General features: G+C 30.9%; 12 protein-coding genes across 12 annotated transcripts; 9 read left to right on the top strand and 3 right to left on the bottom strand. All coding sequences in view use genetic code 12, as the record gives it.

Moving 5' to 3' along the window:
• Window positions 1-432, top strand: LTP1 (tyrosine protein phosphatase; the record flags this gene model as incomplete). Its single annotated transcript, XM_002548832.1, has 1 exon — window positions 1-432. One exon carries the CDS (start codon window positions 1-3, stop codon window positions 430-432), a length of 432 nt encoding a protein of 143 aa, XP_002548878.1.
• Window positions 433-747: 315 nt separating this feature from the next.
• Window positions 748-2,673, top strand: NOT5 (CCR4-NOT core subunit; the record flags this gene model as incomplete). The annotated part of the gene is made up of 1 exon (XM_002548831.1): window positions 748-2,673. The coding sequence occupies one exon, from the start codon at window positions 748-750 to the stop codon at window positions 2,671-2,673; it is 1,926 nt and encodes a 641-aa protein (XP_002548877.1).
• A 1,818-nt stretch (window positions 2,674-4,491) lies between these two features.
• OPY2 (Opy2p) lies at window positions 4,492-5,613 on the top strand (the record flags this gene model as incomplete). Its single annotated transcript, XM_002548830.1, has 1 exon — window positions 4,492-5,613. The coding sequence occupies one exon, from the start codon at window positions 4,492-4,494 to the stop codon at window positions 5,611-5,613; it is 1,122 nt and encodes a 373-aa protein (XP_002548876.1).
• Window positions 5,614-7,922: 2,309 nt separating this feature from the next.
• TKL1 (transketolase) lies at window positions 7,923-9,956 on the top strand (the record flags this gene model as incomplete). The annotated part of the gene is made up of 1 exon (XM_002548829.1): window positions 7,923-9,956. One exon carries the CDS (start codon window positions 7,923-7,925, stop codon window positions 9,954-9,956), a length of 2,034 nt encoding a protein of 677 aa, XP_002548875.1.
• Window positions 9,957-11,195: 1,239 nt separating this feature from the next.
• Window positions 11,196-12,458, top strand: VCX1 (Vcx1p; the record flags this gene model as incomplete). The annotated part of the gene is made up of 1 exon (XM_002548828.1): window positions 11,196-12,458. The coding sequence occupies one exon, from the start codon at window positions 11,196-11,198 to the stop codon at window positions 12,456-12,458; it is 1,263 nt and encodes a 420-aa protein (XP_002548874.1).
• Window positions 12,459-15,141: 2,683 nt separating this feature from the next.
• PCL2 (cyclin) lies at window positions 15,142-16,080 on the top strand (the record flags this gene model as incomplete). Its single annotated transcript, XM_002548827.1, has 1 exon — window positions 15,142-16,080. One exon carries the CDS (start codon window positions 15,142-15,144, stop codon window positions 16,078-16,080), a length of 939 nt encoding a protein of 312 aa, XP_002548873.1.
• Window positions 16,081-16,478: 398 nt separating this feature from the next.
• On the bottom strand, window positions 16,479-18,143 carry TCP1 (chaperonin-containing T-complex alpha subunit; the record flags this gene model as incomplete). Its single annotated transcript, XM_002548826.1, has 1 exon — window positions 16,479-18,143. One exon carries the CDS (start codon window positions 18,141-18,143, stop codon window positions 16,479-16,481), a length of 1,665 nt encoding a protein of 554 aa, XP_002548872.1.
• Window positions 18,144-18,868: 725 nt separating this feature from the next.
• Window positions 18,869-19,615, top strand: GCF1 (Gcf1p; the record flags this gene model as incomplete). Its single annotated transcript, XM_002548825.1, has 1 exon — window positions 18,869-19,615. One exon carries the CDS (start codon window positions 18,869-18,871, stop codon window positions 19,613-19,615), a length of 747 nt encoding a protein of 248 aa, XP_002548871.1.
• Window positions 19,616-20,449: 834 nt separating this feature from the next.
• CTRG_03167 (serine/threonine protein kinase) lies at window positions 20,450-22,609 on the top strand (the record flags this gene model as incomplete). Its single annotated transcript, XM_002548824.1, has 1 exon — window positions 20,450-22,609. The coding sequence occupies one exon, from the start codon at window positions 20,450-20,452 to the stop codon at window positions 22,607-22,609; it is 2,160 nt and encodes a 719-aa protein (XP_002548870.1).
• Window positions 22,610-22,715: 106 nt separating this feature from the next.
• On the bottom strand, window positions 22,716-23,150 carry CTRG_03166 (uncharacterized protein; the record flags this gene model as incomplete). Its single annotated transcript, XM_002548823.1, has 1 exon — window positions 22,716-23,150. One exon carries the CDS (start codon window positions 23,148-23,150, stop codon window positions 22,716-22,718), a length of 435 nt encoding a protein of 144 aa, XP_002548869.1.
• Window positions 23,151-23,463: 313 nt separating this feature from the next.
• CTRG_03165 (mitochondrial 54S ribosomal protein mL40) lies at window positions 23,464-23,904 on the top strand (the record flags this gene model as incomplete). The annotated part of the gene is made up of 1 exon (XM_002548822.1): window positions 23,464-23,904. One exon carries the CDS (start codon window positions 23,464-23,466, stop codon window positions 23,902-23,904), a length of 441 nt encoding a protein of 146 aa, XP_002548868.1.
• A 91-nt stretch (window positions 23,905-23,995) lies between these two features.
• Window positions 23,996-24,664, bottom strand: EAF6 (Eaf6p; the record flags this gene model as incomplete). The annotated part of the gene is made up of 1 exon (XM_002548821.1): window positions 23,996-24,664. The coding sequence occupies one exon, from the start codon at window positions 24,662-24,664 to the stop codon at window positions 23,996-23,998; it is 669 nt and encodes a 222-aa protein (XP_002548867.1).
• Window positions 24,665-24,789: the final 125 nt, after the last annotated feature.

Below are 24,789 nucleotides of genomic sequence, written 5' to 3'. Positions count from 1 at the left end.
ATGGCAGAAGCTATTTTTAAACATCAAGTTGAATTACAAGGATATTCTAAATTTTTTAAAAGAATTGATTCATTTGGTACAAGTGGATGGCATATTGGAGAAACTCCAGATTCAAGATCAGTTAAAACTTGTAAAAAACATAATGTACCAGTTGATCATTATGCTCAACAAATAAATACTTCAGATTTTGAAGATTTTGATTATATTATAGGTATGGATCAAGCTAATATAAGTAATTTAAATCAAATAAAACCTAAAAATTCAAAAGTTATTGTTGAATTATTTGGTCATTGGAATGATAAAAATAGTGGTTTTAAAACTATTGTTGATGATCCTTATTATGGAGGTATTGATGGATTTGAATATAATTATAAACAAATTTGCCATTTTGCTGATCAATTCTTAATTCAAGAAATTGGTACTTTAGATTAGAGAGTTTATAATATTATATATATATGTGTTTTTGAAATGTTGAATTATAATCCCCCCTCTTTTTCATTAGATGTTAAAATTATAAGTCGTGTATTGGTGATCAATTTTTCTCTCTCTTTTTTTTATTGAGTTGTTGAAAATGGAAAACTTGTTTTAATTTTTTGTAATAAACAGAGAAGAAAAGAGAGAGAAAAATTTTGCCCTAATCGAACAATTCATTTTACAACCACCATTCCTCCTCCTCCCCCCGATAAAACACAATTCAAAACTTACAATTTTATTTTAATTTTGGAAAGAAAGGGCTAAATCATTAGTATGAGTGCTAGAAAACTACAACAAGAATTTGATAAATTAAATAAAAAAATTTCTGAAGGTCTTCAAATATTTGATGATATTAAAGAGAAAATCAATGTTTGTGAAGTACCTTCTCAACGAGATAAATTGGAGAATGATTTGAAGAAAGAGTTGAAGAAATTACAAAGACTGAGAGATCAATTAAAACAATGGTTAGGTGATAGTAGCATTAAATTGGATAAAAATGTATTACAAGAAAACCGTACCAAGATTGAACATGCTATGGATCAATTTAAAGAATTGGAAAAAGCTCTGAAGATTAAACAATTTTCTAATGAAGGTTTAGAATTACAAACTCAACAAAAACGATCCAGATTTGGTGATGATGCCAAATATCAAGAAGCGTGTACTTATATTAATGGAGTTATTGATGAATTGAATAATCAAAATGAAGATTTGGATCAAGAATTGGATTCTTTGAGTAGTCAACTGAAAAGAAAAGGTGGTAGTTCAGTACAACAATCCATTGATGATGTTAAATATAAAATGGAAAGAAATAATAATCATATAAATAAATTGGAAGAAATTTTGGAAAATTTAGATAATGATAAATTAGATCCTGCCAGAATTGATGATATTAAAGATGATTTGGATTATTATGTTGAAAATAATCAAGATGAAGATTACGTGGAGTATGATGAGTTTTATGATCAATTGGATGTTGAAGAAGAGGAAGATGAAGTGGAAGTGGAAGGTTCATTGGCACAAATGGCTGCTGAAACTGAAGATGAAAGAAAAAGGGAAGAAGAAAGAAAGAAACAAGAAGAAGAAAGAAAAGAAAGAGAAAAACAACAACAACAACAACAACAAGCCAAAAATACTCCACCTGCTAGTAATAACACATCTAATAACTCCCCAATTGCTCAAGTTAAAGGAATATCCGATCAGAATAATAATAATAATAACAACAACAATACACCATCGTCAAATTCGTCGTCTTCTACTCCGGTAAAGAAATTGAAACCTGTTGTGACACCAGCACCAGCACCTCCACCAATTACAACAGCCAATTCATATTCTAATGTTATTAAAGCTGCTCAACAGGCAGCAAATAATAGTGGTGTAACTACAAGTGGTGGTAACAATGATACTTCTAGTAATCGTTCAGCATCACCATCTACAAGTAACAATACTCCTATTTCTGCTAAAGTATTACCACCAGGATTAAACCATGAAGCTTCATTCAATTCTAATATGAAATCGGCGTCTGCTTCTCCATCAATTGCTCATTCTAAATTGACAAATAGTGATTTACAAACAAATAGTAGTAGATCACAACTGCCAGCTGTTAGTGCTGAAAACAAAATATTCAATGACACCATTTCACGTATTATAAATGTTACTCAAAGTAGATTAAATGATCCATTACCATTGACTTCGATAAGTAATTTATTGGAGAATTCATTGTTGAATTGTCCTGATTCATATGATTCAGAAAAACCTAGACAATATAATCCAATAAATGTTCATCCATCACTGATTGATTATCCTCAAGAGCCAATGTATGAATTGAATAGTGGTAGTTATATGAAGAAATTTGATAATGATACATTATTTTTCTGTTTCTACTATGGTGGAGGTGGAGAAGATATAGATAATTTTGCCAAATATAATGCTGCAAAAGAATTATCAAAAAGAGGATGGATATTTAATACTGAATTTAATCAATGGTTTTTGAAAGATAGTCATAAGAAACATAGAACAATGTCTATGGTTGCAAAAGAAGATGAAAGTAATGGATCAGTTGATAGTATTAATAGTAATAATGTGGTTGCTGAAATAAGTGAAGAAAGTGATAATTACAAGTATTTTGATTATGAAAAGACGTGGTTAACACGTAGAAGAGAAAATTATAAATTTGTCAAAGAAAAGAGACAAACTTTTTAAAACAAAATCAAAAACAAGGTTCATATAGGTTATTAGTTTGTTTTAATTATCGTTGTTATTATTATTATTAATTGCTATATATATATATATATATATATATATATATATTATTGTTATGTTTTTTTTTGCATATATACACTTAGTAAATATAAATATATATTTGTATTATTATTAATCTATTACAATCAATAAAAAGGTATGTTTGGAGTTAGAATTGTTTAATTTATAACAGATTTAATGATGATGAGATGAAGGTCGTCACCATGATATGTTGATGATATTAAATTGACGACTGATGAATAAAGGGGTAACATACAATTCTATCACAAAAAAAAAAAAAAAAAAAAATCCCGTCAATATATATGTATATGTGCATTTTACTCGATGAGAGTAACTTTACATAACTACAATAAGGGGGGACAACAGCAGCAGCAGCAGCAGCAGCAGAAGAAGAAAAGTAGTTAAATTTTGAGAGAAACACAGAGAGAGAGAGAGACATGAGATTATTATGCACAATACAATACAACAAACAATGTGCAAACAGGGTATCTATTATCGTACATACAGAATGTGTTTGAATCAATAAACCATTTGTTTCAGAATCATATTTTCTGTTGTCATTTTGTGTCAGGAACAAAAAATATAAAAGAAATCTGAAACGCTATTGTTTGAGGTATTGATAGAAACAAACAAACACAATAAAATGATGAATATACACACACTCGTGTAAAGAATGATTTGAATTTTGATAATTGAATCAATTAAGGGTGTTGTGAATAATCAATAAACATGAAAGTAAAACCAAACACCTAGTGATGATATTAATATAGTAGTTTTAGGTTAAATTGGTCTAGAAGTGATATGACGAATAATGATAATTTCATGTGCAAGTATAGCGTATTTCTCTCTCTCTCTCTCTCTCTCTTTGTTACATATATAATGTTTCTAGATTTGATCTACGGTATAAATCTATTAAAAGTACAAATTGGTTGTATTCTATTATATATTTACACTTTAATGAAAAAAAAGAATAAGATAATAAGCATAAGCATAAGCATAACGTACATTTTCGCCTTGTAGATTTTTTTTTATATTTATTTACATTTATTGTCCAATATCACTATCATTTCATCGTCATGATCAAGGGAAAGGGAAAGGGGAAAATTTGAAATAAAAGAGAGTAATACACAGAATAATAGAACCGTTGATGATATTGGTATTGATCTTAACGTAATACTAGACAGAAGGATGATGTTGACAATAATAGGATCATGTTCTATTGTTATTAGACGCTGTCCCCTCCCCCCTTATTGATATAATGACAATGGTGATGGTGGTGTTTTAATTACCTGAAAAAAGAAATAAAAAAAAAAAAAACGAAGAAGAAAGGACGTGTATAAGTGATCAAAAATAAAATTGTCTATTTTTTTTTCTCCTTCTCTCTTTCTCTCCTTCTTGATTTTCTAATTGTCTTTTGGCTGAGTAGTGATAATATAAAACAAATCGTAAATCTTCACTTGAGATTTTTTTTTTTCTTTCTTTCTTTTTATATATATAAGAAAGTGGACTTCTTTGTCTTTTTTTTTTATTCTTACGATTTCTTTCAATATAAGGGATATCATTTTCATTATATTTATTTATAAAGATTTCACCTGTGGATATCTTTTTCATTTTCACATACAGACTCACACGTTTTTTTTTCCCCTTTTTATTTTTTGTTTGTTTCCTTTATTTGCAATAAGAAAATTCTCGTCAATTAAAACACGTCCCATTTTTTTATTTTAATTTTTTTTTTTTCCACCTAAATATCACTTACCAATGTTAGTAACAAGTTATATACAGACAGAATTTGATAAGGAACTACTAAAACGTGATTCTAATGGATGTGTAGAATGTCCAAGTTCAGCAGGTTCATGTCCTAGTTGTCCATCTGGTCAACAATGTGAATTATCTTCACAAACTTGTAATTCATGTCAAGAATATTATTGTGCAACTATAGTATCGAAAAAAACTACACCTATTGGAGGTATTGTTGGAGGAGTTATTGGAGGTTTGGCATTTATTGCATTAATTGCTGGGATCCTTTATTATGTTTTGATTTATAAAAAACGTAGAATTGAATATTATGATGAAAAAGATGATGAAGAATTTTGGGATGATGAAGATGAAAGTGCTTTGGATCTGGAATCCCCAGGTATGATTTCTTCTCCTCATGGAAGTGCACTTAATACAAGTCAAAATACTACTTCAAACTCAAATCTTTCAGCTTTAAGTCCTTCTCCTGGTGTCAATGGAACAATAGCCGGTGGTCCTTCTCCTAGAAATGGTTTAACTGGTGTTGGGGCTGTTGGGGCTGGTACTATAGGAGCTGGTGCTGGAGCAGCTGCGGGAGCTACACGTACATTAGCACCAAGAAGACCAGGTGGACGTACTAGAAGAGTAAGTTCGTATGAATCATTTACTAGAACAACTAAATCACAACAACAACGTCAAAAACAATTAAGAATGCAAAGACAACAAAGACAACAAAGACAATTACAAATTTTACAACAACAACAACAATTTCAACCAATGCAATCATTTCAACAACCAGGGAATCCACAATTTCTTGAACCTTCAAATCGTAATTCTGTTGCTACTTCATTTTCCAATGCTTCAAATATTCTTCCAATTGCTTATATTCCAGGAGTAACAGTTGTACCTAATCCAAGTAATACTCGACTGATTTTTTCATCAGAAATAGATCTGTTGTATACAGATTCTATTTCTATTGTTTCAATAGATCCAGAAATTCAACAATCAACCACAACAACGGCTATTAGAGCTCAGGCCAGGTTGGTTGATATAAATGTTGATAGAATTGAAGAAGAAGATTCGGAATTTGATACTGATTCAGATGTTGATTCTGATATTGGTAGAACAAGTAGTCCATTTGTATAGATTCTTTATCTTTTTTTTTTTTTTTTTTAGGAAAATTCAGATGTTCGTTTCCAAGTGATTTTCACTCAATTGTATAATATGTTTGTGCGAATTATCTATGAGTCATATTGTCATTTAATGTTTTCCCATTGAAATCTAAGAAGAAGCAAAATGATTATTTACACAGAGTAAAATAATGTAGAATATTCACCCAAGATTGAAATGATTTAGAACTTACATGAAACGGTTTTTTATATGCAAGAATTAGATTTAATTGAAAAATCCAAATGAGTGTGAAAAAAAAAAAAAATAAACATGCAGCATTTTGAATGGTCGTGTGGATTTGGCTGATAAAACATACTGTATAATTTTTTTTCACTTTTTTATCTCCATCAGCAATGATAATATTGATTCAATTGATTATGATTTGTGTGTGTGTGGTGTAATATGATTCAATTGAGTTTAATATAAGGGGAAACTATTCCAATGATAACTTGTTTAATTAGTTGAATGGTTCAACATACTAGTAGAATTGATAATGATGATAATGAATCACAAAAATTTGACAAATCCGCGGATAACAATGTATGTGTGTATATATATCTATGAATTCTAGATTCGGAGTTTTTTAACGCATCTCCATAGGACTCAAAAGAGATATAAGAAAATGAAAAAGAAATAATTGACAATTCATTGAATGGTTTTCATTATTTGGAAATATATTCAAAGAATTGTCAATTAAACCGATAGCCGTACATTAAGGAGAAATAGTATTGTAATTTAATTGTTTCTCATTCACTTTCGGAGAGATGCAAGTTCGGAAATTTGTATTAATTTTTTTTTTTTTTTCACAGTCAAGCTCTAATACCTTATTACTATTTACAGGAATTATAGTTGTTTTGTTTTTTTTTTTGACTCGAGTTAACAAAAAGTAAGAATTGACAGTTTTCGGATCACCTGGGAGTGTTAGTTGTTGGTAGTAATGGCAAGATTATGTTGAATAACCATTAGATTAAATAGCAACATATGCATTAATGAATAGGGGCAAGTACACAGCAAGAATTACCAATTAACCCATGCATTTCTAGTAGTTCAGTTTGTTAATCATAAAAGAATAAAAAGAAAAACTATAGTACTTTTCTTTTTTAGTAATAATGATGTAAGAGAGCTTATTAAGAAACCTTCTTGATCCATAGGAATGAATCAGTGAATGAATTTTTTAAGGAGCAATCAAAAGTGATTCGAGAATGACGTATTCCGAGGGTAGGAAAAGGAATTATGAGAAATCAAGAAAAATAAAACAGTTGGGCACAGAGAGATAGATAGATAGAGGGGGGGAGGGCAAAGCAAAAAAACACGACCGTTTAATACAAATGTTTAGTAACCAATGAGTAAATCTACAAATCATTACCACGTCAAACGCAGAACAAACAGAAATATTAACCAGTTTAATTTTAGCATGACAAAGAGGGACTTACCCAAGTAATGTTCTTTTTTTTCATTCTTTCATTTTGTTCTTAGCTATTGATAATATATAATTCAACAACGGCAGTTGGAAAATTTATCACTCACTCACTCACCCACATAGAGAGCAAGCAAAGCACTTATAAACTAGATCTAAGCAAATTGACCTGCCCTCGAAAGTCGAAAGTCGAAAAAGAAATTAAGGATAAAGAAAACCTGCAAATGAAAGAATGAAAGATGGCAATTGTACAATCTGTGCTAGTAATTTATTAGTAATTCTTATTGTAATGTGTGGTCGTGTACATGTGCACAATAACCCACAAAATAAGAATTCCGGTCGGTCAATTTCCACTTGATGGGTACAACAACAACAACTACAACTACAACAAAAAGGAAAAACGGTATAATGTAAAATTATGTAAGCCAGACTCATATAGACTCCCTCATAGTTTATTTGTGTGTGTAATGAATTTTTTTTTTTTTTTTTTCACCAACAAGGAGAAGGAAATTGAAATTAAAAAAATTTTTTTAATTTAAATAGACCTGGTCTTGTCCCTCTTGTTGAACTTTTTTTTTTAAATTGATTTCTTTCTTTTACTTTTCCTTTTTTTATTTATTTGAATTACATATCAATTCACATATCTTCTTCCCTTTTTTTTTTTCTTTATTCATCACATATCACCATTGGAATAATTTGTTGATTCAATTTAAATTCAATTAGATTTTTATATTATCATTATTTTTTTGTTTGTTTGAAACTATAGAATTTTATTTGTATTTATCCCCCCCACTTCAAATTTTTCAAATTTTTTGTTTTTTTTTTTTAAAGAATAATCATTTACCTATTAAATAATTAATTATCAAATATGCCATCAATTGACGAATTAGCTATCAGCACCATCAGAGGTTTAGCTGTTGATGCCGTTGCATCTGCCAACTCTGGTCACCCAGGTGCTCCATTGGGTTTGGCTCCAGCCGCCCACGTTCTTTGGAAGAACATGAAATTCAACCCAAAGGATCCAAACTGGATCAACAGAGACAGATTTGTTTTGTCTAACGGTCACGCTTGTGCTTTGTTGTACTCCTTGTTGGTTTTGTTTGGTTACGATTTGACTGTTGAAGATTTGAAACAATTTAGACAATTGGGTTCAAAGACTCCAGGTCACCCAGAAGCTACCGACACTGCTGGTGTTGATGTTACCACTGGTCCATTGGGTCAAGGTATTTGTAATGCTGTTGGTATGGCTATTGCTCAAAAACAATTTGCTGCCACTTACAACAAGGATGACATTACTCTTTCCGACTCTTATGTCTATGCTTTCCTTGGTGATGGTTGTTTGATGGAAGGTGTCTCTTCTGAAGCCTCCTCTTTGGCTGGTCACTTGCAATTGAACAACTTGATTGCCTTCTGGGATGACAACAGAATCTCCATTGATGGTGACACTGCCGTTTCCTTCACTGAAAATGTTCCAGAAAGATACAGAGCTTATGGTTGGAATGTTCTTGAAGTTGAAAAAGGTGACACTGATCTTGAAGGTATTGCCAAGGCTATTGAAGAAGCTAAGAAATCCACTAACAAACCAACTTTGATTAGATTGAGAACCATTATTGGTTACGGTTCCTTGAAACAAGGTACCCACGATGTCCATGGTTCCCCATTGAAGGCTGATGATCTTAAACAATTGAAGAAGAGTTGGGGTTTCCCAGAAGATTCTTCTTTCTACATTCCAGAAGAAGTTGCCAAATTCTATGCTGACCACATTGCTGAAAAACAAAAATACCAAAAGGAATGGGAAGCTAAATTTGCTGAATATAAACAAAAGTATCCAAAAGAAGGTGCTGAAGTCCAAAGAAGATTGGATGGTAAATTGCCAGACAACTGGAGACAATACTTGCCAACCTACACCCCAGCTGACCAACCATTGGCTACCAGAAAATTGTCTGAAAATGTCATTAACGCTTTGCACGGACACATTCCAGAATTCATTGGTGGTTCTGCCGATTTGACTGGTTCTAACTTGACTAGAGCTACTGGTTCTGTTGATTTCCAACCACCATCTACTGGTTTAGGTGATTACGATGGTGTTTACATCAGATATGGTGTCAGAGAACACGGTATGGGTGCTATTATGAATGGTATTGCTGCCTTTGGTGCCAACTACAAGAACTATGGTGGTACTTTCTTGAACTTTGTTTCTTATGCTGCTGGTGCCTTGAGATTATCTGCTTTGTCTCACCACCCAGTCATTTGGGTTGCCACCCATGATTCCATTGGTTTGGGTGAAGATGGTCCAACCCATCAACCTATTGAAACTTTGGCTCATTTCAGAGCTATTCCAAACTTGTCTGTCTGGAGACCAGCTGATGGTAATGAAGTTTCTGGTGCTTATGCTTCTGCCATTGAATCTACTGATCACCCAGCTGTTATTGCTTTGACTAGACAAAACTTGCCACACTTGGAAGGTTCTTCTATTGAAAACACCTTGAAAGGTGGTTACACTTTGGTTAAACAAGACAAACCAGATGTTATCATTGTTTCCTCTGGTTCTGAAGTTTCCATCAGTGTTGCTGCTGCTGAAGAATTGGGTAAAGAAGGTATTAAAGCTAATGTTGTTTCTTTACCAGATTTCTTTACTTTTGATAAACAATCTTATGAATACAGAAAATCTGTCTTGCCAGATGGTGTTCCAATTCTTTCTGTTGAAGTCATGACTACTTTTGGTTGGTCTAAATATGCTCATGAACACATGGGTATTAACAGATTTGGTGCCTCTGGTAAAGCTGCTGATTTGTACAAATACTTTGGTTTCACTCCAGAAAACATTGCTGAAAATGCCAAAAAGACTATTAAATTCTACAGTGGTAAAGAAGTCTTGTCTCCATTGGACACTGCTTTTTAAAATGCTGAAGAATAGTTGAGTTTGTTTCTCTTTATATAATTATATTTACATACTGGTTTTTTTTTTTAATGACATGTTTGTTTTTTGATACAATTATGAATATTCATGATGACGTAAAATCACGTGTAAAGACAATTATGATTATTGTGTCAGTAAATGTAATGGAAGTATCGGAAGGACAACTGCGCCTGATATCGTATAATATCAGTAAAATGAATTGTAATAGAGTTGAGTTGAGTTGAGTTGAGTTGATTGTATTTTATAATGAAATTAGTTGATATTCATGATGAAATTTTCAAATAGTTAATTGATTATATAAGATAATAGAAATTATGTAAGATATTGCATCTATACATTGCCAAGAATTACATTCAAGGGGAGAGAAGTGAGAGAGAGAGAGAGAGAGTATATCAGTATAAGTATACAGAATATGGTTAAAGTTTTATATTCTATAATAATTAAAGAATACGAGATTTTCTTGATTTATATTTAATGGGGAGGAGGCAAATTAGCTGTGTCACGTGATGAATAACTATAATATATTACAATTGATATCATAGAATATGGATTACAGTTTGTTTGAAGAGTATTCAGATTACTTGGGTTTTGAACCTCTGATTATTCTTCGTTTTTTCTTTTTTTTTTTTCAAAGTCTTGTTGTTAATTTAAGCCCCAGATTTGAGATATGCATTGGTTGAGACCTTGATGAAGAGATGAGTGAGAATAGATATTGTGGCTATGAATATGAATATGAATATGAATATGAATATAAGTAATAGTTGATTATTTATAACTTCCCCTCTGATGATTTCAACAAGGGGAGGGGGAAGCGACGGATGGGTATGTTACGAAGGTGGAAATGTGATTGTAGCAATCGTCAAAAGGGAAATTCCCTCTCTTTCCTGCCTGCCTGTTGTTGTGTTCTGAAACTAGCAACCCATTTTCAGACAACCAAATGCCAGAAGAAAAAAAAAAAAAAAAACACGCAGCATCTCTCTCTCTCTCACAGAAACAGAAACGAATAAATTGTACAGTAAATCTTCTTTCTTTAATCAATCGTCCTTCCTTCCTTGCTGAAATTCCTGTCCTGTCCTGTCCGCCCCAAGACGAATTTTTTTTTTTTGTTTTTGTTAAACTAAACATATTCTTCTTTATTTAATCAATTGTTTTTTTTTTAACTTATTTATCTAATCATATTAGATAAACTACCATAAGGAATAACAGTATCATCCCTTCATCATGAGTGACTTACCACTTTTAGGAGGTTCTCGTAACCAAGAAAGTTTTTTTGAAAGAATGACTAAATCATTATATAAATCAACCATTTTAACCATTAAATCTTCAATTGTTAATTATTTATTAGTATTTGTTCCATTAGGTATATTAGCTGGAGAATTAGAATGGAGTGCAACTGCTAGATTTACTTTGAATTTTTTTGCAATTGTTCCATTAGCTTCAGTTTTAGCATTTGCTACTGAAGAAATTAGTGAACATGTTGGACAAACAGTTGGTGGATTATTAAATGCTACATTTGGTAATGCAGTTGAATTGATTGTTTCTATTATTGCTTTAAAAGAAAATCAAGTCAGAATTGTTCAAGCTTCTATGTTGGGTAGTATTTTAAGTAATTTATTATTAGTTTTAGGTTGTTGTTTTGTTGCTGGTGGATTAACTAGAGTTCAACAAAATTTCAATCAAACTGTTGCTCAAACAATGGCAAGTTTAATGGCTTTAGCTACTGCTTCATTATTAATCCCAGCTGCTTTCCATGCTTCTTTGCCTTCTCCTAAAAAGAAAAATGGTTTTCCTGAACCAGGTAGTTCTGATGAATTGATTTTATATTTCTCAAGAGGTGTTTCTATTATTTTATTGTTTGTTTATTTGTTGTATTTATTGTTTTCTTTGAAAACTCACAAAGTATTATTTGAAGAAGATCCAACTCGTGAAGAAATTTTGAATTCTACAAATAATAATACCGGTCGTCATTCTTCAGATGACGTTTTAACTGGTCCAAAACAAGAAGAAGATCAACATTTAAGTATGACTGGTGGTTTGGTGGTTTTATTATTCACTACTATTTTAGTTTCTTTCTGTGCTGATTATTTGGTTGGTTCTATTGATGAAATTGTTGAAACTTCAGGATTATCTAAAACTTTTATTGGTTTAATTATTATTCCAATTGTTGGTAATGCAGCAGAACATGTTACTGCTATAGTTGTTGCCATGAAGGATAAAATGGATTTAGCAATTGGTGTTGCCATTGGTTCTTCTTTACAAATCGCTATATTTGTTACTCCATTTATGGTTTTGGTTGGTTGGATTATTGATGTTCCAATGTCTTTATATTTCTCCACATTTGAAACTGCAATTTTATTTGTCAGTGTTTTCATTGCCAATTTGGTTATTTTGGATGGTGAAAGTAATTGGTTAGAAGGTGCGATGTTGTTGAGTACTTATTTCATCATTGCTTTGGCTTTCTTTTATTATCCTGATGTAAATTAATCCAATCCTATCCAATCCAATCCAATCCAATCCAATCAATTAAAGTACTCTGTCATTTTTCTATATATCTGTAACTTTATTAAGATGTAAAAACAAAACAAATTACGAAGAATATATATATTCTTTCACGTGATCAGTATCAAATTAAGTTTCAAAGAGATCTCTAAGTAGTGGTCATTCAGCCACACACACACTCTCTCACACACACAGAGAGAGAGAGAGATATTACAATGTTCTAGATTGTTTATCTACTGAGCTTAAGTTTTAGTTAATTATTAACTGAATCAAGACAAAAGATCTTGAATACTACAAACAAAAACTTGTAAATCAAATCAAATAGATGTGTTTCAATAAAGAACCAAAAAGTAGAAACACTGTATAGAACGATGAGTGAGAGTGTTTTATTCAAAGCAATTGGACACATAATTCATTAATATTACATTCTTTGACGATGCTGTAATGAAATTTTGGTTGATTTGCATTTTGGGTGTATAAATATTTTATTGAAACATCCCGGAATGTATTAAGACCGTTGATCAATTCAACAAAGTCTGTTTTCTGTGATTTAAACCCAATTCAGAAATGATGTCTACGATTTATGTATTAGTTGAATACAGAATCATCTAAACAATCTTTCATGATACATGTGTTAAAAAGAACAAATATTTTCATTTAACTTAATGGAGTTGTCAATTGATTAAGTAAGGGGTGGATTATACAATTGAGTAAATAAAAAAAGAGATCAGCTTGTTGGGTTTAATGAATAAATGAGTTGTTAATGCAAGTAATTAATTATTTACTCAATTAAGGAATAATAGAATGTAAGAGAATATACAACTATGCTTGTACAACATGTTGCTGATAATTGATCATCATCATCATCATCATCATCATCATTCTTGTTCTTGTTCTTGTTCCTGTAGATGGTAGTGAAGTTGATGATATTTGGTTGCTCGCCTGAATTAGGCAAAAATAAAATTACAAGGCAGGAATAACAGTATAAGTAAGAGTAGGTGAGACCTAAAGAGGAAAGAGAGCAATGTACAGTATGTAGAGAGACAAAGGGGAAGGGGGCCAGCGAGTTTCAAAGAAAAAGATTTCTAACGTGTCGCATTTTTTTTTTTTTTGCTCTTTGTTTTCTTACACGTGTTGATGCAAAATGAGTTGTATAGAAGAGTGGTGTATTATTGACCAAACTAACTAAACGAAGGGATTTATACATGGTCATACATATACATTATGATAGTGATAGTGGCAAGTAATGATGAGTGGGTGATGGGCTAGAATCGAAGAAATAATTCGTGGAGAAGCATAAACAAACAAATACACAAATGACACGGTTTTATAATATTAACCCATAAATCTTGTGAGTGTGTCACAATTTAGAAATAAATAAATAAATAAATATAAAAGAAAAACAGGCACGAATTGTACATTACGAGGATTAAAAATATAAATTGTACTCTAAAAATTGACACAGTAATGAGGGATAAAAAGTTTGTAAACAAACCAATGTTTGTGCAACGGTTGTGTTACATCATTAAGGTGATTTTAATGAGCGTATAACAAACAATGAAATCCAACCGATGGAAGGGAAGGGAAGGGAAGGGAAGGGAAGCACACAGACTTGAAAAATAAAAAAAGATAATAAAACAATCGTCTAAAACCAGGGGCGAGACAAGAAGAGAAGAGACGAGAGGAGACAGGAGTAAGAGTATATGAGAGATAGAGGCTTGGTTGGTTATTTATTCTTGGTAAATATTAATGAGTTGGGTTTTTACTCACCTGCCCTGCGTTATTTAATAGTTTTACAGCTGCAAAAAAAAAGAAAAAGCAGAGGTAATGATTAGCTGGTTTTAGTTTATAAAGTTTTAATTCAATTTATAATATACTCATCATTCATTGGGAACTCTGTTTCGAAGTTGAAAGAAGAACCAGAACCAGAAGAAGAAGAAGAAGAAGAGAAAAAAAAAGTTTATTTGTTTGAAAGTGTATGCATAAACAAAGACAAATAAAACACGTCTTGTGTAATGTTTCATCATCATGGTTCCATCATTCACCATCATCTGTTGTTGATGTTACACGTTAAATTAAATAAAATTAAATTAAATTTGTGCACCAACACACGACCAGCCTATCTCTCCCCCTTTCGATGGGGTGAAGGTGTAGAAAAGACAACGCGAAAATAATTAAGCCTGCACATTTACACGACCCAGTTGTTAATATTATTTTCCTAATTTGGTATTGTAACTTTTTGGAGTAATTTTAAAAAAATAAAAAAAATTTTGCACCATTTTTTTTTTTTTTAATTTTCATCCATAATTCATATACATTTGTTGAAAACATATAAATATAATCTTATTTTTACAATTTCCTGTTTTTTTTTTTTTTAGTTTGGTTGTTGTTGTTGTTGTTAATAGTTTTAACCTTATATTCTTATTATTATTTATTATCTACCATTTTTATCCTCTTCTTTTTATTATTATTATTATTATTATCATTATTATTATTTGGGTTGTGTTTTGTCTTATATATATACATTTATATAAACCCATTCAAATCCCTTTCCATTGATCTTTTTTTTACCCCTAATATTACCTAGATCATTCAATCATTCATCCATTCATTCATTTAGTCAATTTAATCCAATTCCACTCAATTCATATAATACCATTTGAAAATCATGTCAGATAAAGAAGCTTTAAAAATCTTTTCAAGACAACCTGTATCACTGGATATGATTAATTTCTTAGTAGCTACTACTAATTCAATCATCCAAGTTAAACCACTGAAAAAGAAGCAACAGCAACGTCATCTTCATCATAATTTATCAACATCACGTATATTGTCCATTAATCCAACTATATCATTAACTAATTTCATTAAGAATCTTATTACTTATTCTAATGTTCAAACACCTACATTAATGGCAACATTAGTTTATTTAAATAAATTACGAAATTTATTACCTGCAAATGCAGTTGGTATGGAAACAACAAGACATCGTATATTTTTAAGTGCTTTAATTGTTGCTGCAAAATCACTTAATGATAGTTCACCATTAAATAAACATTGGACTAAATATACTGATGGATTATTAAATCTTGAAGAAGTTAATTTAGCTGAAAGAGAATTGATTAATATATTAAATTGGAATATAACTATTAAACAAGATGAATTAATTATAACTTTACAACCGTTTTTAATTGGTATAAAATCAAAATTATTACAACAACAAGAATTTGAATCATTACAAAGAATTAATTATTATAGATTATCTCAAAAATCTTCAAATTCAAATTATTCAATTGGTTCTTCAACTTATTCAATTGGTTCTTCTTCAACTTCATTAAATTCAAATTTATCTTTATCTCATTCAAATTCAAATGATTCTTTAAATACTGATGAATGTAATAATCATAATAATCATAATACTTTAAAAAGAATTCCATTAGCTAATAAATCAAATATTATGTTGAGTGGTAATAACAATAATGACAATAGTAATAGCAATACTAATGGTAATAATTTTAAACCAATGATTAAAAAGAAAAGATCAATAATGAGTTTTATAGGTCCTTCAACATCATCAACTACATCAATTAATAGAATAGTTGCTTAAGAAGAAGAAGGTTTGAATCCCTTGTTATTATCAATTATTATTATTATTATTCAATTCTATTTGCATTCTTTTTTTTTCAATTTCCTTTATTATATTCTTCAATTCTTTTTGGTTCTGTATAGTTTTTATGGTCTTTTTTTATATATTATTATTATTAGTAGTAGTATAGTAGTAGTTATTTTTTGGGGGGTATAGGATATTCAATTCAACAGTTATATTATATTATATTATGTTATATAATCTCACGATATCTTTATAGAATCATTTTATGATCCTCGGTTGATCCAACATCTATCTTAGTTTTTTGAAATTATCAATAAAAAAATGTTTTCTATTAAACAGAACCAATAATATTATTAAACCTACTTAAACAATGACGCCATTTTTTTTTTTCTTTTTTAATGATCATGTGGATCTTCCTTTGGTGGTTCAGGATGAACTTCAATAATAGTATCAATTCTTAAAATAGAAACACAAGCTTCTAATGCTGATTTTAATGATTTAATCTTTGATACTGTTGGTTCCAAAACACCATTAGTAGCTTCATTAACAATTTTACCATTAATTAAATCCAATCCATAATTCTTATACTTCCTACGTTTTTCATCATCAGTTTTAGCAATTTGTGCAGCAGCATGATAAGTTCTTAATTTGGCAACTAAATCACTAGCATCTTTAGCAGCATTCAGAGCTAATGTTTTTGGAATAACTAATAATGCATTGGCAAATTCAGCAATAGCCAATTGTTCACGAGATCCAACTGTAGTGGCAAAATTTTCCAAATAAATATTCAACGCGGTTTCAACAGCACCACCACCCGGAACAACATGTCCACTTTCCAATGTACGTTTAACAACAGAAAGAGAATCATGAATAGATCTTTGCATTTCATCCAAGGAGAAATCATTTGGTCCACGCAATATTATAGAACTTGATGAATGTTGTTTAGTACCTTTAATTAAAATACATTCATCATCACTAATTCTGGTTTGAACAACTTCTTCTGCTGATCCTAAATTAGATGATTCAAATGTTTCTTCACCTTCCAAATTAGATAAAGATGATACCAAAGTAGCACCAGTAGCACGTGCAATTCTTCTTAAATCTTCTTTTTTACAACGTCTAACAGCCATACAATCCTTTTCAACAAATTCTTTCAAACATAAATCATCAATACCTTTAGTTGTCAATATAACATTAGCTCCACTAGCTAAAATCTTTTGAATTCTTTCAATAATAATTCCATATTCTCTTTTTCTAATTTCTTCTAATTGATCTGGATCTTCAATATTGATTTGGACCCCCATGGCCATTCTAGCTTTTTGTAAATTAATATCCAAACAAGCAATTTTAGCATTCTTGATTGATTTAACCATAGCTTGAGAAGCAACAGTACAATTCAAAGCATAACCATCAACTAATACAGATTCTAAAGCAGATTTACCATGTGCTTTTAAAATATTAACTGCTTTAACAGGATATTTGGTTTCACCTTTACTATTGGTGGTTTTAACAGCCAACATAGCATCAACAACCATCTTACCAAAGAAATCAGAATCAGAACCAATGATTTTCGAACTCATTGAAGTTTTAGCAATATTAACAAGTGTTTCTTTACCCAATTGATCAACATTTTGTGATAATACTTGATTAATATATCTAATGGATTCTCTTAAAGCCAATCTATAACCACTGATAATTGTAGTTGGATGGATACCATGTCTAACTAATTCATGAGCACGTTTTAATAATTCAGCAGCAATGATAACTACACTAGTAGTACCATCACCAACCTCACGATCTTGTTGTTGAGCCAATTCAACAAGAATTTTACCTGCTGGATGTTGAACATCTAATAAAGATAAAATAGTAGCCCCATCATTTGTAACTGTAACATCACCAATATCATCAACTAACATTTTATCTAATCCAACTGGTCCTAAGGATGATTTAACAACATTGGCGACTGTTTGAGCTGCAAGAACAGTTTGAGTACGAACATCATCTCCACTAATCTTTTGTGCACCTAAAAACAAGGTATCTGGACGTGCAGTTGAAAACATTCTTATATCACTTTGAAATTTGCAATTGATAAAATAAACTGTATTGCTAATGTTAATAAGTGAAAGCTGGTTCTTTGATTCTTCTCAAGGAAAATTTTTCCACGCTTTGGAATTTTTTTTTCTTTCTTCTTCTTCCTTGTTGATTTCGTAGTGCGTGCGTGGATTCTAGCTTTGTCGCCCGTAGTGACGAGAAGGCAAAAGAAGGACATAGAAGAGTGGGTATGGAAACACCAATGAAGATGTGCAGAACTATATCCTACTTAATGTGACAAATAACGATGAGGGTTACAATTGATAGGTTAGGTTTACCATTGGACTGAGGTCAAGACAGTTGCACCTGGGAGAGATATACGTTCTGATTTTACTTAGTATGCAGTTTCTTACGGTGAAAATGAGAGCAGCTACTCTTTCTAACGAGACACATCTATATAGATAGCTAATACTTTTCTGAATTGGAAACAATCAACACTTGATAACTCTATGACAAGTATTAATTTGACAACATGTTTTATATAGGGCTGTAAAGAAAGAAAGAAAAAAATAAAAAATAAAAAACCCACAAATCGTAGGTGTCAGAAGATCGAGAGCCCAAACAGGACAGAAGAAAAAAAAAAAAAAATCAAAACAAAAACAAAACAAAAAACAAAAACATCGAACCATTCTTATTACAATCGAATCTCCAATCAATCGTTCTTTCAGTATTTGATTAATTATTCTTGTTAGCCATGTTGAGATATTGTGTTTTACCAGTTAGATCAATTGCATTCAAAGCTCCTGTGTTGAGTCAATTGAGATTATTATCAACCACTCCTGCTTTGTCCATGCCAGCTAAAGCTAAAGCTGAACCAAAGGCAAAGGCTAAAACTACAAAGCAAACCAAGACTGCTTCCAAATCCAAGGAATTGAGTACTGCTAAGAAACTTGCTGAAAAGATCAAGAAGGAAAAAGCAAAGCATAATACCATTCAAACTAAAATTAAAGATCACAATAACTATCTTAGACAATTAAGTAGAGAAAGAAAATTGGCTGAAGATGCTTCAAGAGGTCATCGTTCTTTAAATATTAGATCTTTCATTGCTAAAGCTTTCAAATTACCACCAACTTCACCTGAATTTGCTAGTAAATATGAAAGTTTGACTGAAGATGAATTGGAAAAACTCAAGGTTGCTGCTAAAGAATACAATGATAAATGTAGATCATTCTTTGTTGGTGATAAACCAACCAAACCAGCTACCAAATTTGCTTTGTATTTGAAAGAAAATTATGTTGTTGGAGAAAACCAAGATAGAGCTACTGTTATGGGTGAATTGGCTGCTCGTTGGAAATCTTTACCAGAATCCGAAAAGTTGAAATACACCATTAATTACGATCAAGAAGCTCGTAGAAAAGAAGTTGAAGATTGGAAACAAACAAGAATTAACCAATACAAACAATATTTGGATTTCAAAAAGAACTATGAATACAAATTCTAATTATTTTATAATATGAAAGTTAAACAAGGAGTTTAAAAGTTCGAATGCAATTTAAATCAAGTCTTCTGTTGTTATTAAGCTAAACATCAATAAATGTATAAGATTAGAATATATGATTATCTTTATCTGTAATGAGGTTGCAATTATTTGCATATTAGAGTAGAAGTAAGTTTTCACACAGAATTCGGGGATTTTCTGTGGTAAAAAAAAAAAAAAAAGAAACAACAACTGGTGGTCTAGATATCACGTGAGACCCAAATTAAAGTTATAATCAAACTCATATGCTCAATTTATTTCAAAAAATCTTTCTTCTACCGTATGTTAATGCACCGTGTTTAAATATATGAGATTTATTTGTGTATTGTATTGTACTGGTAGTTAATATTAATTTTTACATAATGATGAATAATGGATTGTTGTCTCTCTCTCTCACCCTCTCTCTCTTACTCATTTATATTTTTTTTTTTCCGTTTTTTCGGGCGGAGTTGGTGGCGCTGGTGGTAATTGACGCGGACATGGATATGGACATGGACATGGTGGTATTGCCTCCTATTTTTTTTTTTTCTTTTTTTAATATTTCATAAAAAATGTTGAGCTGTACACGACCACATAATATAAACTTTCTTTCTTTCTTTTTCTCTCTTTAATATTATGTAACAAAAAATTTCCCTTTCTTTCTTTTATTTTTATTTTAATATCAATTTACTTTTCTTTTATATCTACAAAACAAGGTTTACTAATTGCCTCCCAAATATATTATCAAGTGACTTGACAGATTAAATAACAAAAAAAAAACTTATTCCTCATTTGCTATTATAGATATATACAACCAACATGTTCAAATTCAAAAATAAATTGAAGTTTGGTACTTCGTCCTCGGAAAAACAAGCCTCGTCTCATACACCAACACCCACTCAGACACCACCACCTCCAGGTTCAGCATCTTCTAGTAGTTCCACTCATCAGAATGGAGGCAACTCATCTGAGAATAACCAACCACCAAGGCAATCTACTGATTCTAGAAATACAATATCTGCTAATGATTTAGCTGACGATGTCTCGAAATTAACGGTTAATACTGATGGATCACCAGAAAAGGCATCCACTTTGAATAGTAAAAATGATCGTGAATCTGCTTCTTCATCTTCACATCAACAATCATCTAGTACTGCCACTAGTACAACAGTTGCTGATTCAAATCAAAATTCCATGTTTAATTCATCTCCAACTTCATCTCAAGCAACTTCATCACAAGTTTCAAGTGGTTCAGATCAACAACTGGGTCATCCTGCATCTCCCGGTTTGTTAACTGTGAAGATTTATGGATCCCAAAATGTTCAATTACCTATCAAGATCAACAATTCAAAACAAATATTGCATGCATTAGCAATTAATGCAAATAATGAAACAGTGGGACAAAAATTGTTGAAAAGTTTAACTTCATTGGAAAAAGAAAGCAATGATATTGGTGATTTTTTATCTGGAGCAATAGCATCAAGCTTTCTTCCTTCAATTATAACCATTCCAAATGCTGAGAATTTAGTCAAATCTTTACTTTATTTGACTATAGAATTTGATAACAATGTTTTGGTTATTGAACCACAAAAGGGGACAGTCAACCAATCTACTTGGAATCAAGTTGTATCATTTGATGTTTCTCAAAAATCTCAACAAGAAAGTGGAGTAGGTTCTAATTTCTTGAATCTTAACTTGTTTATAAGATTGCCAAATATGTTGATTCCGGAAAATGAAAAGTCAAATAAAAAACATTTATTTACTAATTTCCAACAAGGACACCAAGGCGGAGAATCCGGAGCTAATATTGGTGATTTATTGATTGGTACTATCAAGTTACCATTGAATTTGAAATGTCATACTCAACAAATTAGATTAATGAATCATGAATATTTGAAATTCTCCAACTATAATGCTAATCTACAAGACCTGATTTCTAATGATATGGGTGAGATCATGCTTACCATTGAATTTAAACCATTAACCAAGAAACGTCTTTCTATTGAAGATTTTGATTTATTAAAACTTCTTGGAAGAGGGTCATTTGGTAAAGTTATGCAAGTTGTCAAGAAGGACACCAAACAAATTTATGCGTTGAAGATTATTCGTAAACAACATATTGTTTCTCGACTGGAAGTTACTCATACTTTAGCTGAAAGAACTGTTTTGGCAAGAATCAACAATCCATTTATTGTTCCATTGAAATTTTCATTCCAATCTCCAGAGAAATTATACTTGGTATTATCATTTATCAATGGTGGTGAATTATTCTGGCATTTACAACGTGAAGGTAAATTTTCTATGGATAGATCACGTTTCTATATTGCAGAATTGTTAACTGCATTAGAAAGTTTACATGAATTGAATGTTATTTATCGTGATGTTAAACCAGAGAATATTTTATTGGATTATCAAGGTCATATTGCACTTTGTGATTTTGGATTATGTAAATTAAACATGAGTAATGATGATAAAACAAATACATTCTGTGGTACTCCTGAATATTTGGCACCTGAATTATTGTTGAACCAAGGATACACTAGAAGTGTAGATTGGTGGACTTTGGGGACATTATTGTATGAAATGCTTACTGGATTACCACCATTTTATGACGATGATGTTCCAACAATGTATAAAAAGATATTACAAAATACTTTAAGATTTCCTACATTTTTAGAAGGTACTGATGCTCAAGATTTATTGATTAAATTATTACAAAAGGATCCAAGTTTAAGATTAGATGAAGCTTCTGAAATTAAGAGTCATCCATTTTTCAAAGATATTGATTGGAATAAATTGTTAAATAAGAGTTATTTACCACCATTTAAACCAAATGTTGAGAATTTATTAGATACTTCGAATTTTGATCCTGATTTCACTAATGAAAAACCTCAAGATTCAGTTGTCGATGACTTTTTAACTGAAAGTGTTCAAAAACAATTTGGTGGATGGACTTATAACGGTGATAACGTTTTATAGTAGTCAAGGGACATTGTTAACTAATGTATAGATGACAAATAATAAAATTAATAATGAAAAAAAGAAATACATTGTATACTGATAAATAAACCTATCTCTTGATAAACTATTTATTTGCAGCATTATGATAAGTAGCACCACTACGACCAGGGAAACCTTTATTTGATTTATTTTTAGGATTAACATGACCAGGATTTAAAGGTACATTATGATTATTTGGGAAATCCCCACGTTTAAATCTTTCTGGTTCATTAGCTAAATATTCTTGATATTGAGGATTTAAATGTTCAGGAGGAGATAAAGTAATATTTACTTTATCAGGTTTAATTTTATAAACATTTGGATCTTGTAATGGATCAATAGGTTGTTGAGGACGTGAATAATTATTAGGTTCTTGTTGTTGCTGTTGTTGTTGTGGTGGTGGTGGTCGATCATATGGATTTTGTTGTGATTGGATTTCTTCATATGGTGGTGGAGCATCTGATGGATGCTGACTTTGATTAGATTTGGAATTCTTTTCCCATTGTAACTTTTCACTCATTTTAAGCAGATATTAGATAAATTGATAGAAGGAAATGGTGGTGGTTTATTTTTTGCCATTTATGTGTAGAGAAGATAAATTGATAAAATTGCGACCGCATGGCTTTATGACAATAATTCATGACTACGACATACGCGACACGAGTACGACATTTGTCTCTCAAGGAGGAATCAATTTTTTTTTTTTACCAGTGAGAGAAAGAGAGAAAGAGAGAGATGAAAAATTTTCTTACCGAGTTAAATTAATATGAAGAATAGATCTTGATTGGTGATTGATATACTCCATTATTTATTTATATATACACACATACAAGATGTTCAACCCATTAAATAAATCTACACCAAGTATATTCAAGATTTTCACTCGTGGGAAGAGAGTCACTAGTACCCTTAACGTGGCTACTCAAAAAATAGTCAATCAATTGTCTGTTTTATCAGCCAGTAGGAAACAACCAAAACTTTTAAGATTATGTAAAGAAGATATTATTAAACATAAAACTATTATGAATGCTTGGAAATTGTTAAAACGTAGAAGAGTTACTAAACAAATGGATCAATTATCTAAACAATATAATAGTATTCAAAATGCTATGGAAGATTTGAAAACTACTAGTCCTCAATTATACCAAGCTGCTAATGCTAAAGATAATAAACGTTTTACAACTTTTCCTATTGAAATGAGAGTTCCTACTGATTTCCCACCAAATAAGCCATGGATTTATAATTATGCTCCAAAAAGACAAACTCGTAAATAGTTTACTAGATTCATCAAACATTGTAAATAGATACTGTTAAATACAATAATACATATATGTATATATATATATATACTTAAAATATATCTATTCATTTATCATCAAAAGTCCTTGCTTTTCTTTTACGACTTGATGTCCCTCCACTACTTGGAGTTTCTGATCTTTCTATACTATTAGCTTTTTTTTCTAAACCTGCTGTAGCTGGATCAACCGAATCTTCATAATCATCAAAATCATCTTTTGTTGTAGTTGAAGTTCCATTTATACTTTGACCTTGTTTTTTCAACATTTGTTTGATATAATTAACTGAACTTAAACTGAAAATATGATCATCATCAGTATAAACAACTCTTCTTTTATTAGAATTACCACTACCACCACTTGTTTTAGTAATATTTTCAAATCCTTTAATAATATTACCTAATGGACTATCTTCAAAATATTCAACTTCTTTTTGATATATAGTATCTTCTAAATTTGAAAGTTTCTTAGATAATTCTTGTTTTTTAAGAATTTGTTGTACTAGTTTCTTCCTTAGTTCATCATACTTTTCAGTATTCTTTGTTGTTGTCGTCGTTGTCGTTGTTGATGTTGTTGTTGATGGTGAAGATGATGCATTGGCTTCTTTGGATGTAGATGGGTCTTTCTTGACTACAGCACCTTCTTGTTTTGTTTGTGGCTCTGTTTTAGTTGTCGGTAGATTAGAATCTTTTGATTTACTAGGCAGTGCTTTAACATCTTTTGAGTCTTTAGTTGACATAATGATGATGATTATGATGATGGATTCAACTTGATCAATATCAGTTATTCTATGGGTCTACCGAAAACGTGAAAAAAAATGAAAACAAACCAAACAAAAAAAAAATAATCCAGCCAACAACTGCA

This window comes from Candida tropicalis, assembly GCF_000006335.3.
Source record: "Candida tropicalis MYA-3404 genomic scaffold supercont3.4, whole genome shotgun sequence".
NCBI classification, from domain to species: domain Eukaryota; kingdom Fungi; phylum Ascomycota; class Pichiomycetes; order Serinales; family Debaryomycetaceae; genus Candida; species Candida tropicalis.
The sequence above is the reverse complement of the archived record's forward strand: the minus strand, read 5'-3'. Positions and strand labels throughout refer to the sequence as shown.